The sequence below is a fragment of the Saimiri boliviensis genome, chromosome 3 (assembly GCF_048565385.1).
Source record: "Saimiri boliviensis isolate mSaiBol1 chromosome 3, mSaiBol1.pri, whole genome shotgun sequence".
Classification (NCBI taxonomy): domain Eukaryota; kingdom Metazoa; phylum Chordata; class Mammalia; order Primates; family Cebidae; genus Saimiri; species Saimiri boliviensis.
The window spans coordinates 6,933,183-6,950,408 of record NC_133451.1 but is presented as its reverse complement, the minus strand read 5'-3'; the positions used below and the strand labels follow the sequence as shown (position 1 = coordinate 6,950,408).

At 52.3% G+C, this 17,226-nt stretch overlaps 1 protein-coding gene across 3 annotated transcripts in view; it reads right to left on the bottom strand.

Moving 5' to 3' along the window:
* The window catches only part of CRMP1 (collapsin response mediator protein 1), a 79,352-nt gene extending 62,225 nt beyond the window's left edge, over positions 1-17,127 (bottom strand). The window contains exon 1 of one of the 3 annotated variants that reach the window (XM_003934660.4): positions 16,630-17,127. In XM_003934660.4, coding sequence (XP_003934709.2) covers positions 16,630-17,010 — 381 coding nt within the window. In that variant the 5' untranslated portion in view covers positions 17,011-17,127. Of the gene's footprint in view, positions 1-12,382; positions 12,758-13,744; positions 14,345-16,629 lie in introns of those variants that run through there. The other 2 variants (XM_003934659.4, XM_003934658.4) reach the window with 2 other exon arrangements.
* Positions 17,128-17,226: the final 99 nt, after the last annotated feature.

The following is a 17,226-nucleotide window of genomic DNA, read 5'->3' as shown; positions in this document are numbered from 1 at the left end:
GGGTTCTATTCTCCCTTCAGCATGGTGAGAATAAATCTGTCATCTCCACCATGAAGGTGGCTGTCAGAAGGCATACAAAATCTATTAAGGTCTAGATTTTAGAAAAAATTAAAAGATGGGATGCTATTCTTATCCAATCACCCTTTATCCAAAAATCACTAGTTTAGCAAACTTGGCTATCTGGAAAATAGCAGAGAACCAAAGCTGTTATTACAGAGGCAGAAAAAAGACAGGGACTATGTCAGCAAGGAGGGGACATTGAGATGAGTTCCAAAATATAAATAGGAATTCGCCAAGCTGGAAAAATGGGGAGAGGAGAAGGAAAGTATCTCAGCCAAATAAGCAGTAGGTAGAGAGACGCCATCTTCTGAAAGTTCCACGTACCATGGGTAGGTGAGGAACAGGTGTGGGTTGGTGGTGTCCGCGGTCCTGAATTGACACTGGGCACAGCGACCGTGAGTTTTCTACAAATCCTGATGCTGAAGACCCCTCCACCCTCTACCACACCCAACCTTACAGTTTCTTATTGCTTTTCTTTCTCAGCTTCTAAAAAAGTCTTGTTTCAAAAATTCTTCTCTTAGCCTTGCAGAACCAAAATAATAATGACTTACGTTTCCCAGTGGACATAGCTGGCTTCAAGTACTTTTAGATGTTGATATATGAAGACCTTACACTACTTCCAATACTTTAATCCTCCCACCCCAGGAAGTTGGGGTGAAGGCAAGCAATCCCGTGGCCCCTACATGCTCCATTAGAGCAGTCATTGGAATCTGGGGTCCATGACCAGGTGGGTGTCAACATAGGTTCTCAGAGGCCATGCAAATTCAGATGAGGTTGCCTGATTCCTCAGTGGGAAGGGCAGGAAAGTTCAGGGTAACTAAATGATCAGTCTCTTCTGGAAAGATGAAGAAACCTTTCTTTCCAAAGAGCAAGCAGGGAAATGAGCCTCAAAAAGATCAAGGAAGCCCATTAGTAGAAATGTGCTTATCCAAACATTGAATGCAGGGAGAACTGCTTTCTTTTAGAACAAAGGAAGTATCGAGGGGGGTTTTGAAAGGTTTTAGTCCTTTAAAAACCACATACCCCTGATGTTGACGCTGACATTTGCAACTCAAAACTTCAAGATGACTGGCAGGCATACCCCCCCACCAAAAAAAAACCCAAGAAACAAAAAACTGACAGCAAGACTGGTCCTCAAAATACCCTGAATTAACCTACTAAAAATTTCCACTGGGGCTTTTATCAAGATATTCAGTCACCAGATCTAGATTACGAGCCAGGAATTTATATTATTAACAAACATTCCCAGAGAATTTCAACACAGACCCTCTGTGGCAAGTCCCTACCACCCACCAATGTGGGAGCAGTGCAGCCCCCTGCCCCATTGACTGTGGATGTGCTGCCCATGTGATTCGCTCTGGCTGGGAGTGCACCAGTCCACGCACAAGCTTTAAGGGGCAGGTGGGTTCAGCTCTCTTTGACAGTGCGCCCCCCGCCATGAAAACCACAGAAGCCAAGGAATGGCAACCCCAGAATGAGAGGATATGAGGAGCACACTTGACCCCAACAGAAGACTGAAGACAAATTGAGATGAGCCCTGCTAAACATCTACCACCCACAAACCAACGCCGTAAATAAATATTTGCTGCTGTAAGGCACAGAATCTAGGGGGTTGTTATGCAGCATCATTGCATCAAGTCGAATTAATACATCATAAACATTCTGTGCTGGGAGCCACAGGGATTGCTGCCTGAGAGGTTTTATAGCTCAAATGTGTCAGACTTCCACGACTTGGTACCTGCCTTGAATAACCAGAGCCTTCCCCTTCAGCAAGCTCCCTACCCTGGTCTCCTTGTAACAGCATGTGCTGCCATCCTGCCCAGCTGCACACTCATATTTATTCACAGAAACCATCCATTTGCCTTTGATTTTGCCTCTGGGTACAACCTGTCAGCCAGTGGCCCTTTGCCACACTATCCAGGAATACAACCCAGGAAGTGCCAACCGATATGAGCCTGAATCTAATTAACACACATTGGTTCCCCCTCTCATGGACAGGAGACAGGGTGGCTTTCCCTTCTTTATGAATGGGAAATACAGGTGGTCGCTATGGACTGCAGCCCCTTTTTTATTTTTCCGAGCTTCCATGACAACTGCAGTTATAAGAGCACACTTTCAGGTTCTGTCATACCAGGAGGCATTCAGGGAGCACTCCCTGTTGGACCGAATATCTGATTTTAAAACAGCATGCCTCTGTCACAATTCCAAGAGTGGGCAGGGCCTGCAAGCTGCATGGGGAAAGATGACGGTAGCTGCACATGTGATCGGCGACTTGACCTATTTCTCTGTTTTCTGGTCTGTGCTTCTTGCTTTCTAGAAACAAATCTGAACAGAACTCCTTTACCTTAAGAAGTGCACATTCCTTGAACTCTTATTAAGGATCAGTTCTGCATTACATGGGTTTTCATTTTTAATTCTTAAATCACCTTAAAAGTGGGAGTAACTATTACAAATGAGGAAACTCAGAAGTAATTTGCTCAAGGTCACACAGCCAAGAGATGGTACAGCTAGGATTTAAACCTCATTCCACCTGGCACCTACACAGAGACCACCCCACTGCTTCCTGGTGGGGAGACTAGTAGTGTTCTCTACAGTGTACCTGAACCTCATAATGTGTCTGAGCCTCAGTTCCCTATCTGTAAAATGGGGACAGGCACCAATAGACTGCACTTACCTGTTGAGTGTTTATTAAGTACGAACCCCTTGCACCTCATCTGCCCTCCTGACACGGTTATTGTGAATGTGGTCAAAAGTGGTTAAGGCAGATTAAAGGGCTCTGAAAACTGCAGAAGGCTTTCTAGGCGAAAGACATTAAATGCAGAGACCTATCACTTAATAAACATTGACAATGCCTCCTGCAATCCAGGTGCTTTCATATTTATCCTCATTGCATGTTCACTTAACAAAGAGGTGATGTCTGAACATGGGTATGGCGGCTGGACTGCACTTAACGACATGGATGCAGAGGGTAGACTACCTAGGCTTTTATGTGGCCCCACACCTTCAAACTCTGTAACATGGGTGAGCTCACCTCTCTATGCCTCTGTTTCCCATCAAATGCAGAGAAAATTTTGAAAGTGAAATGAATTAATCCATGGATAGCAGTTTGCAGAGTGACTGATTTTTTTTTTCAATCCTTGCAACATGGGTTGACAGATCTCATCAAAATGCTCAGTTCCATCTTCAGCTTCTCTCTAACCTGTCCCACCCGAAACGTACCTCTTTTCTAGAACTTGCTGCATCTACTCCGGAACTGCTCTAACACCTACCTGCTGACTTTCACCCCAACGCACCTGCCCCAGGTAAGCCCTCATCCCATCTCCCTGCCACATATCTTGTCCCCTCCATATGACAGGCAGAGTGACCTTTCTGAAATGCAAATCCAACCATGCCTCGGCTCTCCTCAAAAATCATTCACCAGCTTGTCCTCACCTGTAGGACAAGGCACACCTCCCAGGCTCTTCCTGGCCTGAGCTCTGCCCTCTCTCAGCCACGCCCCACCACACCTATCGAAGCACACTACACTCACTCTGCCACCCTAAAATGCACCTTCACACCCTGTGCCTTCATCTATGGCCTCCCTGCAGCATGGATCTCTGGCCACATCTGCTCTGCTCGTTGATTTCCAAATCCTCGGTCACGTGCAGTGTCTTGAATCCGGGACCGCAAGGTCAAATGGAGTTCCCACAACATGAAGCTTGCATCTCTGGTCAGCATTTGTTCATGACATTCATTTTCCAGCTCATTTTAATACATCTTATTTCCCCCATGAGACTGAAATCCTTGGCACCAGAGATGGCAGCTTACTCACTCACAGCTTCTTAGCGGGGTGATCTTTGGCAAGATACTTAATCTCTGTTGGCTTCAGTTTCCTCGTCTATAAATGGAACCCATCAAAATACCTACCACACAAGATTACTTGAGATAATATGTAAAAGCACCCAATACACTGAACACTGGCCTACGGAGTCTAGCATTCGATGCCAAATGCTCTAACATTCTATGCCAAACGCTCATGCAGCTGAGGAAGCAGGAAAACGCTTCGATTGCTTTTATCAGCTTCTCAGAGGAGCTGATGACCTTAGAAAGCCTTTAAACCAGTTTAAGAGGTGCCCAATAATTAAAGTTGTATTTTGGATGCCTTTTTATTCTGCATTTTCAGAAATAAAATATAGCCCAAAAAATGAGAAGAAAGGAAAGGAAAATGAAAGAAAATAAAGGAAGACCTAACACTGAGGAAATCGTGCTAGATGAGGAAGAACTGGAGTGGTTTTGGAAAACAGAAGGTCCTAAATAATGGAGAGGCATCTTCCAGTGCCTCCAGGAATAGCAGTGTGGAAGAAGAAACTTGGGAAGACTCTGAGAACTACAGCACGAGGAAGAGTCCCACTCTACATAAAGAAGAGCTTTACAACAAGAGAGCTGTACAAGAGTAAAGCAGGCTGCCATGTAAAGTGGTGATCTCCCTGTCATTGGAGGTATGCAAGGAGAGCATATTGGGAATTGCTACACTGAGGGGAGAATGATGGAGGCAGAGGAGAAGCAATGGACACACACTTTTTCCTTCCTCCTTAATTGTACTACAGAAAGTTTTACATAATTTAAAAGGTTCCATTCAACTTTGAGGTTACAGAAATCAAACATTTGCTGAAATTTTATTAGCCCTTAAGCCCTAAGGATATGACAGGATTTAAAAAAAAATACACAGCAACGTAATTTCGGGGCAGGTACAAAATTTCCTCAAATAGCCACCTTTTTGCTTGATGCAATTCTGCATCAGATCCAAGGAGTATTCCCATGGAATTGACGAAGTTCCAACACCAGGTCATTCAGCCAAGGCCTTGGGGAGAGGAGAAGATGTACACTGCGATGATCCCACTTCTGTGTAAAAAGTATGTGCTGCAAAAGCTTCCTATTTCATGGAACATGCAGTGAAGCTCATTGCTAAACCAGATCTGCCCTCCCCCCATTGTCAAAGCACCACTTCAGAGGCCCCCACACCTTCTCTTCTCTTTGAGCTCCAAAACTCCTCATGCCACCTTCATCTCCTTCTGCATAGTAACTACCTCCATGTTAAATCCACAGATTGGACCCCGTTAAGGAAGACTAAATGCAGTTATGGCTGAAACCCCATTCAGCAAGGAAGTCCACAACCTTGGCCTCATTCACTCACTCACACAATGAGGCATCCCCACTGTGAATCCCCAGTATTCTTGAGGGACTGCTGAGGAGAATCCGACCATTTCCCAGGCTTCCAAGTATCCATAGTCAAGTGAAGCAGACAGACATAAGCAACAAGCCAAAGTTGCTGAAATTGAAGTGCTCACCTTCCCCAGCCCAGGAGAAGGGATCATCATCTATAGAGAATGGACGCAGCTGATACAAAGGCAGAAGGCCAGAGATGGTGTGCTAGGTCCAGGAGAATGTTCTAGATGCCTGGGGCACAGGCCCAGGGAAGGAGTGGGGGAACCACAACCTCATATGTCCACAGACACTGCTGTCTTTCTTTCAGCTGCTTGCTCTTGTTTTCTAGACCGACTTCTCTATGAACCATCCAAGATCCCCCTCCACTTCCCAAACTACCAACACCAATTCAGAGTTGTTTCTTCTCAGAGCAAAGCTATGATTTGGTCATTACAGCTCTCTAGGGCAATGGTTCTCAACCTTACTGTATTCAAGACATACTTTCAAATCATGTAAAATTTTGCAACATTCTTGAGGGATTCAAAGACCTAAAACAACACCAAGTTAGTCTACAACCATCACCATGCCCTCCCACTACAGTGTGGCTGTGGCAATAGCTTTGATTGCGCTGTTATTCTTCAGCACCATGGCGCTGTCCACTGCCCGGACCATGTTCTTTTACATGCTCTCAGGGCAAAGTTCTCTGGTGCTCTGGTGTTCCCCTTCCATAGCAAGAGCTGACTTTTTCTTAAAGCGAATTAGACTCTATTCAACATCTCTCTGCTTGTGAATACTCAGGGCTCCACCTGAGAGATGCTACAGTAATTTGTAGACTTAACTGTAGCAAACATAAATTTTAAATGCTGATCGAAATTTAGAAGCACACCTGCAGAGAATTTTTTCCTTACACCACTGTGCTCACAGCACAGAGGCTGAGAACCACTGGTTGCTGAAATATCTCGGATTTTTCTGTCTTCTATCAATGCCTTTTGTACATGGTCCCCCAGTATCTATCTCTGTCCCTTGCCTCTCACCCTCATTCCAATCTATTCCTAACTGTCCACTGAGACACCTCAATTTGAAGCTTGTTCCCAAATCCAATTCAACCTAAGAACCAATGCTGAGATTTTTCTTCCAAACCCAATCCCTGTGCTTCCTGACCACCTCATCATTAGCTTCCACAGGTATTAGCATCCTTTACATGTTAGAACTTTCACATTCAATCCTCACATCTCCTCCAGAAAGACTGACTTTGTGCTTCTCTCCCACTGATTTAGAGCTTGATTATACAACTTGCTTTGGCAAACACACTATCAGCAGATGTGAAATATATGCTATATTTGAGTAGAAGTTGTTAAAGATATTTCAGGTTACTGCTCATCTCTTATGCTTTTCTTCTCCTTCAGCTTGGGTCTGAAAGTGAAGATATACACAGGGCAGACTCACTACCCACCAGTAAATGGGGAAAGTTTCAGCCAACCCACAGCACTCACGTAGACTGCGCAAAAAATAAGTGTATATTGTTGAGACCTTGGGGCTGTGTGCTATGGGACAAAGCTAATACACCATCCCATGGTAATAACAGCTAACCCACATTGTATTTACTATGTGCAGGTACTATTTTAAGCATCTTACATGTATTAAGTCATTTAATCCTATGGGGAAAAAATCTTAGGAAATATTCTTATCATTCCTATTTCCAAACATAAATTTTGTATAGAAAAAATGGACGCATAGAAAGAATAAGTGACTTGCCCCAATTACACAGCTAGTAAGTAAAACAGCCAGGATTCAAAGCCAGAGAGTCTGACTTCAGAATCCACATTCCTACAAGCTGCTTTCATCCTAACAGGCTCCTACCTCAAGAACTCCCAGTGCCTTTGTATTAATCACAGAAGATCAGAGTGGCCTAGAACTTGGAAGTGAATTATCGAATCCAACTCTCCCTATCAAAAGGAATCTGAGGCCCAGGGAGAGAAAGTGACTTGCTCAACGTAAAATAACTCATTCATATCTAAGACACATTTAGGACCCACGTGTTCTTTGCATCCCCTTGGGTGCATTCAGCCTGATTTCTAAAGCTTTATAGGATCCCCCCAAAGCCCCACCCCTTCACATGTATTTCCAGTTCTGCTTCCTCTGATTCAGCTCTGTGACATATTCCACCCACCTTGCATGCCCTTCCCTTCCCTCCACCAATCAAGTTCCTCACCACCTGGCTGATGTCATCCTCCAAAGCCCAAGAAGCCACCTCTTGTTGCTTCTGTCAGCGCTGAGTCCTCTCTTCTCTGAATTCCTCTGACACCTGTGCCCTGTTCTCCAGTTTATCTTTCAGCCTTTCTTTCTTTTCTTTCCTTTTTTTTTTTTGACACAGTCTTGTTCTGTCACCCAGGCTGGAGTGCAGTGGTGTGATCTTGCCTCACTGCATCCTCTGCTTCCCAGGTTCAAGTGATTCTCCTGCCTCAGCCTCTCGAGTAGCTGAGATCACAGGTGTGCGTCACCATGCCCAGTTAATTTTTGTATTTTTAGTAGAGACAGGGTTTCACCACGTTGGCCATGCTGGTCTCAAACTCCTGACCTCAAGTGATCTGCCCACTTTGGCCTCCCAAAGTGCTGGGATTACAGGGGCCCTTTAGCCTTTCTTAAGTTGTTTCACTTGCATGAAACAACTGTTCTGAATCTTCATTTCCTCAAAGACACAGCCTGAGTTTTGAGAATGGAGCTACGACCTGTTAGACATTTGCTATGTGCCATGCACACTCATGTATGTTGTATTGTGTGTGCTCCATGTACTCAGTCTTGGCCATGTTCATTAGAAGAAACGGACGTTCAGGGTTAAAGTGGCAGAGTTATGTCACTTTGACTTTTGTGTCCCCTCTAAGACATTTTAAAGAATTTGATTTAAACAAAATAATGTTTTGCTAAGAATGGTCCACTTCTCCCTCTCTGATCATGACCTTGACATCATGCAGGGTGTTTGCTTCTCTGCCCTGGATGACAGATGCTCAGAGTCAGTACTGGATGACTAATCACGGCCACTCGAGTCTCCTATCACTGGCACATTCATTCTGTCCTTCCTTGTTCCTCAGTCCTGCCATTCGACTTCCATCTGATTTTACCACATGCATGACAAATCACCGTAGACACCTCAAATCCTTTGTGTAAAAAGGCAGGGAACAAATTGGGTATCTACAGATAGGCTCAATGTCACCTTTGGGAAAAAGCATAACAGGCCTCACACATTCTTTGCGTACTTGCACATTACAGTAAGCAATTCAGCCTGATGTGATTTGTACTTGAGCTTCCTTCCTTGATCATCTTCACTGTTTGATCAAACACACACACCCAAACACACACAAACGTGTTCACACACCAAAGACATACACTTACATTTACATACAGACATGCACTGACACACACACAGCTACACACACACAGTGATTTTCCTAGCACACAGACCAGCCCATCCATCCTCCCCGCTCGAATGTAAGCTCTCCTTCCCCTCCACTGGCAAATGAAAGAAACTTTACAAGCCCCTGAATCTCTCTGAGCCTCAGTTTACTCTTTGGGGAAGGGCGGTGATCTACCTAGGCTGCCTTTCTGACAGTACCATGCACGGAACTAAGCAAGAGATAATGGCAGTTGTGCTGAATGCTTGGACTAGAGCAAAACCACATGTAATTGGTACTCACAAAGCTTTATTTTTAGCAATACTCTGACCATCATGGTGGACACGCTTTACTCCTCTCACAACTGAGCAGGCGTCCCCCTTCGGTGGCTGTATTCAGAGCCAATAGCTTCTTCAGGCCAGGAAGCCATGTGCCTTTGTTTGCTCAGAGCCACACCCAGGATGCTCTACTCACCGCAGTGGGCACAAGAAGCCGATTCAGCTAAGTTAATCCCCAAATGTGCCATTCATTAAAAAAAAAAAAAAGCCATGCATGAAAGAGAGCTTTATAAATATTTCAAACAGTCCCTGAGGGCAGGAGCTAAGTGTTTCTGCTTTTTTGCTCTCCCATCTTTAAACAGATACTATATTACCTCAGAAAAAGGCTGAGATGGAAAACAGAGGCAGACACCACCATGACTGCCAACATGAGCAGAACGTTTTCCTAAATCAGCCTCCTTGCCTTTGCCCATGCTGCGCCCCCTGCCTGCGATGCCCCTTCGCCTCCCCGACTCTAGTTCCTTCCTCTCCAATGTCTGAACTCATTGGCAAAGCTATACCCTTATCCCCACTGTGCGGATGAGACAGCTGAGGCTCAGAGGGGCACAGGACGACCCAGCAACAAGCAGATGGGGAGCCGGGGATAAAGCTGAGAGCTATGCTTACTACCCCAGCACTTCTTTTGATGAACCACACTTCTTTCCAAGCCCCCAGGTCTCTCCACAGGCCACACGCCATGGCTGTCAGAAACATCTCGACCGCCTTCATGATTTGATCTAACTGTGCAGAGGTTGCCCTTGGAAGGAGGGTAGGCTCTCTCAATGTCGTCTTTCCTTCAGTTTCTCCAGCATGCCAACTCCTTTGCCTCTGGGGCCCCATAGACCCCATGAAGAACTATGTCTTCCTCTTGTCCCCTCTGCTTCCCCTAGAACCAGGATGAGTGTCCCTGCTGGGGTCTCCTCCACCCCTCTGTATGACACCCTTAACAATTCACTACCATTTCAGGCTGAAATGTCAGCCTTGGCTAAGCTCTGGAAGGGCCAGGGGCAAACCCATTCATCTCCTTCCCACTCTCCCTGGCACCCAGCACGGTGCTTGGCACAGCAAACCCGTTAACAGCCAATGGGTTTGCATTAACTTGTCAAATGACTGCTAGGCAACAGGTTAAAGTGCAGCCATTTAGAAAGCCACAGTGCTCACCCATTTGTTTCACGGCATTTAAGGCAGGGATCTGGTTCCTGTCACAACACAGCAAACAGTCCTCAGGAAGATGAAAGGCCCATGCAAGTTGATCCTCTCTGATTTGTTGAAGGCTTTGATTTGTTTAAAACCACAAACACTTCTGGGTAATGTGGGCCAAATGAACATAAATGGTTCTCATCAAGGTCCTCTTTCCCAGGAACTAAGCATAATTTTCAGCCTTTCTCTTTCCCATCCTCGTCGAAACCACCTTTAAGAGGCAGCAGGAACCAACTGTTTGTTTTCTCTTTACACACAAGTTGACTGTTTCGCATGGAGAGCTAAAGCAGCAAATCCTGTCAGCAGATCTGAAGCCCTTATCACGGCCTAGCACACACTAAACGCTCTGGCAGGGTTGCCTGGGATGTTCAAGAGTCCTGTGAAAGGGCCCACAATGTACAGCAGAGCACTGAGGTTCAGAGAGGCATCAGACACCCAGCTCCATCGGCTGCAGAAGCCTAGGCACCTCCACTTCAGAGGGTGTCAGCCTGCAGGCCCCGGGGACCACTTCAGCTTAGCAGGCTGGGACTGTACACCTTCGGGGGTGGCATCCCACAGACCTGCCTTTGGACCATCCTATGAAGTTTCCACCTTGGAGACCGGGGTCCTGAGAGCAGCAGAGACCTGCTGTGGGCACACAGCCTCAAACCCAGAGCTCCCGAATCCTGAGTCACTGCATCACCTCTACTCCCATCATCTGCCTCAGTTCCCTTGGGAGGCAGGATTAGAGGGTCTCAAGGCAGGGACTTGCTCAAATCTCACCTGCCTCCTTCTCACATTGTCCAGGAGGAAGTAACCATATGTCTTCTAGTGATTCTTGGCCAACTACAGTGTTTACGAATAGGCCAGTTACACCTCGGCATCTCAGAGGGCAGAGCTGAGGGACGAGAAGAGGTGGTACACACCCTCTGGATGGGAGAGTGTGTAGAGGCCTGCTGGCAAGAGCTAAGGCTGGACCTAGGAGGTATGTTCTAACTCGAGACTCAGCCCAGAGTTGGGGTGGATGCAGGACAGTGCAGGGGAGGCAGGGTGTGTGTGGGGGGGCGGGGGCTGGGTTCTCTCCTGACCTTCCTCTAAGGAAGGCCCTTAGCCCATGCTCCAGCCTCAGGGTGCTTTAGGTGGGCAATGCCTTCCGCAAAGACTTGCTGCCAGGATTCAAAGAAACAGGTTGCCACATACAGGGCAGACCACTGGTAGGTGAGGAAAGTGTCAGTCCTCCGCCTACCCCAGGCGGCCCTCCGCCTACCCCAGGCCGCCCTCTGGCAAGTGTCCTGCGACTGTGCAGGAGTCTGAATTTTGCATAAATGAGCAGGCTGGGTCTCCAGTCGTCAAACCTCAGGAGTCACTCCGGAGGATTCCACCATGCCCAGAATCCCGCCTCCTGGCACCGGGAAGCTCCTGCAAACATGGGCACCTGTGGTTCACATCCCTCAGGAACGGTCGGGCTCCAAGCTGATGCCAGACAGGAACCGGGGCTGAGGCCCAGCTCCTGACCGCTGCGCCCTCAGCTCCCCACCCCGAGACAAAGCGTAAAGACGGGGGTTCCTTTGTTTCCGGCCACACCCAGGGACGCAGCCCCGCCGCTCAGCCTCCACCACCATCCCCACCCTCTCGTGGCCCAGTGTCGGCAGCGTTAACCCTTCCCGGGCCGCACCCGCCAGCGTCGCCCCATTAGGTTATTTTTAGCTGCGGGGTGGGGTGGGCCGAGCTTCCATCATGGCGCTGTCCCTAGGTCTGGACTTCCACTCCATCAGTAAGGGCGGGGAGCGGGAAGCGCTGGTTGATCTTTTTCCCTCCTCTGGCGGGGGAGGTACCCGGCCTTGGGCTGCACTGGTCGGACGATGCGGGGGCCCAGCGCGGGCCCTCCCCACCGCCGCGCGAGGCCTGCGGGGAGGGGTTCGGACCCCCGCCCCTCCCTCTTTTGTTCGGCTCCGCATCCTCCCTGTCCACGCCATCCTCTGGCACATCCCGTGGGGGGAGGGGGCGGCAAGCCCGCGGGGAGAGGGACTCCAGGCTTCAGCCCCGCCCCGCCGTGCGGGGCTCCCCAACCCCCATTGTCCCCAGAGACTGGGGGAGGGTGCTGAAATGCGGAGACCGGCCCCGCCCCACCCGCGGCAACGCAGGAGGCCTCCGGGGCCGCCCCCGCCGGCCCCCAGCAGATCTGGACCCTGCCGACGCCCACCCCCAGCCCACAAAGGCAGGCGCGGGGCGGCGGGGGCGGGGGCCGCTTACCGTGATGTGCGGGATGCTCTTCTTGCCCTGGTACGACATGGCCCCTTCTGGCGCCCTCGGCCCGGCCGCTGACCTGCGGGGCTGTCTGGCTCTGTCCGGCGCTCGCGGCCCCGCTCCCCGCGGGCGCGCTGACAAAGGCCCGGGAGGGACGGAGAGAGGGACGGAGGCTCGGCGCCCGCGGCTGCCCACGCGCGGCTGCCCCGGCTGCTCGGCCCGCCCGCCGCTCCGGCTGCCAGCACCGCCCGGCTCGGCGAGGAGGGCGGGAGGAGGAGGGAAAGGCGAGGGCGGGAGGAGGGGGCTGCAGACAGACAGCTCCTCCCGGCGGCGCGGAGCGGAGCCGGATTCGCCCCTCTCGGCTCGAACCAGGAAGCGCTTCCCTTCCGATCCCCCACTCCGCCCCCGCCCCCCACCCGCCGACCCCCGCCCCGCGCACACGCCCTCCGCGGGCCCGGGCGTCGCTCTCGCGATCCGGAGAGTCTGGTTTTCAGGGCTCCTTTAAAAGGAAAAGACGGCCTCCGGAGGCGCGGTCAGGGCCCGCGGGCGGCGCCACAGGTGTGCGGCCGCGCATCTGGAAGCCTATCTGCGGGGGCGTGGTGGGGGGAAATGTGGGCCGGGGGCCCGAGCTGCTAGGAACGTTCTAGGCCCTCCGGGATCGCGCCCAATGACCTCTGCTCTCCTGCCTCTCCTTCCATAGCCTCCGTTTGTCCTTACAGAGTGCCTCTCCCTGAATGCACCAAGCACTTTTTCCATCCAGAAGCCTTTATTCACGCCTTACCCTCTCCCTGAATAGTCTACCCCAGACAAAAGGCTGCCCACTCCCCTAGACCCATCTCCAGTGCCTTACCCACCACGAAGTGTCTCCCTGCCACCCATTCCAACCTAGCATTGAACCAGCCCTCCCTGGGGGCCTCTAAGGAGGAGTCTTCCTGACTGGCAGAGTGAACGGTAGAACAGGAGGGTGCAGCCTTAATTAATGCTGACCTGTTCTACTCTGACAGCAGCTCCCTTTCCACACAGCAGCCTGGCACTGGCGCCACCAGGTAACCCCACAGAATTGCCTCCAAGACAGCAGGTGCTTGGAGGGCTGGGCCACTGGCACCAAGGTCTCCACAAACGTGGGGACAAGCTGGGAGTCAGGAGAACTAAGGTGTTCTTGCCTCCTGGCAGGGTGGACACCAGCCCCAGAGTCCATGATCCAGATGTTGCTCCAGAGGGAGGTGGGCAGGAAGCTAAGTCACAGCTTGACAAGGTTCATTACAGTAGAGGGGAAAAGACAGAAGATGGAGGGAAAGGGGGAGCCCCAGCAAGCCCCCACAGCACTGAACACGTGCCCCAAGTCACCAGGCAGAGCAAAACACCAACCTTATCCACCACTTCGCTGTTCATTTTCTCCATGCGAAATCCAACCTCACGGGTCCTACGAAACGACTCATCTTTTCCGCTTTCAAGTTGCCATCCAGAGTGAGTGTGGCCTAGGCTTGGTACAGCCCCCCAGCACCCTGTTTGGGGCCTGGGGTCCTGACCCACACCACCCTAGAGGCCAGGCCCCTAATCGAGGGCGGGAGGCCAGAGACGCCTTGGCCTTAAAACAGAGGTGAGGTTTTAGCTTCACAGAGAAGCCAGCTCAGTATCCCAGGAACACGAGGCATAATTTTCCCATTTTACAGACAGGAAATTGAGGCTTACAGGGTACAATGATGTACTCCAGGTGCAAAACATATTAGCTGCAGCAGAGCAGCATGGAGAAGCCAGGTTCCTCCACACTGTCTACAACTCATTTCCCTCCAGGTATTCATGCATCTGTGGCTCTCAGTCCGGCCTAAAATCCTTGTCAATGACCAGAAACGTGGGGACACTGTCCCTCCCCAGTTCCTACGTTCCTTTCCTTGTAGTTATTAAGTCCTAGGTTCCACGTACCAGGGCGTTCCCTGGGGTCAATCTGGAGATCTGAGCAGAAAAGCTCCAGAGCAAGGGACAAGACCACGTGCGTATCAGGGGGAGGAGCATCCGCCTGCCACTGGCCAAACAGATCGCTGCTCCCAAGCAGATTTCGCGGGTACAAAGCGCCGCAGCCGCTCAGCCTCTGGCAGCTGCAATCGTTGCGCCTGCGCCGCAGAAAACCTTCCTGCAGCCCAGGGAGAAGCCTCGCGGGCGGGGGAAGGGCCGGGGCATCCGTTGCAAAACACTGGAACGGTGAGGCCCGCACCGGAACCCGAGCCAGCTGTAACCCAAGCTTCACCGCCGTTCCGCTCCCAGAAAGTAAAACCCTCCCTCCGTGGAGATCGCGAGCCCCTGAGCTCAATAGTCGCGAAACTCGAGTGCTTTCGGAGCCCTGGGCGTGCCAGAGGCGCAGCCTTTTGTCCGGTCCCTGAGAAGCCACGGAGAAAGGCAGACGGGGGCCACAGGGAGAAGAGGAAGGAGTAGGGGAGACGAACGGGAGAGGTGAAGCGACCAGCGCCCTCAAGCGTTAAGGCGCAGCTGCGGGGACAGCTCAGGCTGCGTCCCGGGGTGATGCTGGCGTTGGTGACATTGACCACAGCTCCAAAAGAACTGGCCTCGGGATAGCTACGGGCCGTGCACAAAGCGCCTTTGCCTCCCTGGTACTCCACCACGCCTTGAGAAAGGTCTGGAGAAGACGGCCACCCCCATCTGATAGATGGAGAAGCTGAGGCTCAAGAGAGCAAAGCGCCTTGGTTGGAAACCCGGGTTCCCTGGTGCTGGTCCGGCTTCTCGGCCGGCGGCCCAGAAGCCTCCCCATAGGGCTCTGGAGTGTGGATTGGATCCCAAGAGAGGTGGGACCACCAGGGAAGGCAGTGGACAAGAGGAGGCTGGACTTTCGCACCATCTCCCTTTCTGCCACCCCACCAACCTTGCTGTTGGACCTCTCTCTCGGGGAGGCGCCGGCTTCAGGACCACGGAGAGCTCCGGAGCTACAGAGAGTCCGCCTTCGAAGGGATGGGGTCCGAGAAGGCCCACCACCGCGTCTACCAGCTCCCTGCTCCTATTCCTCCAGAAAGCCCCCTCAGATATCTGCCCCGATAAGCTCTGCCTCCCTTCAGGTTCACTTTGGGTCACTCACAGCATTTAAGAAGGGAAGATTTAATTAAAATGATGACAGTAGTAAAAGTCAACAACAAATTTTTATTGAATGCTCATTACCTACCGGCATTAACTGATTTAATTCTCACAATGAATCCGTCGCTCACCCTAGCCCGGGAACTTCTGGAGGGTGGGGCCAGGTTGCTGAGCGAGGGACCTAGCGCCTACCCTGGGCCCGGTACCTAACAGTGCTCATGCATCCAGTTCTGGGCCAAGCCGAAAGCTCCCCAGCCCTCGGTGCTCCAACTGCGGTTTTTCCGGCACCTGATCCTGGCTCTCGGTCTATCCGAAGGCTATGCCATCCATCCACCCTTCTTCTCCCAGTTCCCTGGTGACCCCCAGCTCAAGGGAGAATATCCACAGGGCCCAAGCTCTAGCGTTCCCTTTCCCTGATCCTCCCGGCCCCATGCTCAGGTCTGGAAGGCTAGAAACCCCGATTCAAAATCCCAGCTCTACCTCCACCTTGCTCTGTGAAGCAGGCACGCTGGTGTGTGCTGTGGAGCTCAGAAGTGCCCCTTGAATATGTTGGCGCTTAGGTAGGGGCTTACGGCTCCAACTGCCCGATGACCTAAATCCTTCACCAAATCCTTCCCCCACAGCAAGCATGAGGGGAGCGCTCGGGATAAAGCTCCTTCCAGCTTGAGGCTGTGTGGCCGCAGGCGACTCGCGGAACCTCTCCCAGGGCCTGGCACACAGTAGGTGCGCTATAATTACTACCGAGTGAGTGGATGGATGAATGGACCAACGCGGAACGGAGCTCCAGCTCTTTTCACAAAACAGAATGAGAAGCCTGGTTTAGATTCATCCCAGAGGTTCCCTGGCGTTTTAAGCGACCATGAGGTGGCTTTAGCCAACTTACTTCCCCTCTCAGAACCTTGCTCTCCCTTTCTGCAGAAGAAGAGCCGGGAGTGGACCCGGGAGATCCCTTCGGAGTCTCACGGACCACGCCGGTCAGCCCTGACCGAGACGCACCAGCTCTGGGGACCTCTCTCATGATGAGGTGGGGGAGGGGCCGCCCCGTGGCTCTCCCCAGCCTGCCGGCCGCTGCCCCAACACCCAGGACCCGGGCACTGCCCTCGGGCGGCCCACGCCGGGGGTCCTCCTGGGCCCCGCCCCCCTCGTCCGGCCCGCGCGCTCCCCGAGGGTACCTGGCCATTGTCCCGGCCGAGGGGCAGGTCGCGGGGCGCTGGGCAGCGGATGCGCAGCGCCGGGGGCCGCTCGTCGCGCTCTCCGGGCGAGCTGACCGCGGAGCCCGAGGGCTCGCTCACGTCGCTGGCCGTGTCCTCGCTGCCACCCGGCCCCGGCAGTCCGACCGCGTCGGGCCGGCCAGCGCAGCGCGGCGTGCGCGCCGAGCCGCGGCGGCCCACGCTGTAGGCGTCGAAGTCGATGGTCTTGTTCTCGTAGGCGCCTTCCACCGCGGCGAACATGCCGCCGTACTTCTGGCGCGGGGTCTGCGCCGCGCTGCCCGGCCGCGCCAGGTACACGGGCAGGTCGTCCTCCGTGTTCCACGCGCGCCGCCGGTCCGCCATACCCGCCCAAGGCCGGCGACCCGCCGCGCTCCCGCCCGCCCGCCCGCGGCCCTGGCCACCGCCGTGCGCCGCGCTCCGCGCCTCGGTGCGGGCCCGCGGCGGCCCCGGCGCGACTGCGGCCCGGGGAGGGGAGAGGCGGGGCGGGGCGCACGCCGGGGCGGGGTTGGGGCGGGGCCTCCGGGCGGCTGCGGGCTAACTGCGCGGCCGGCTACAAAG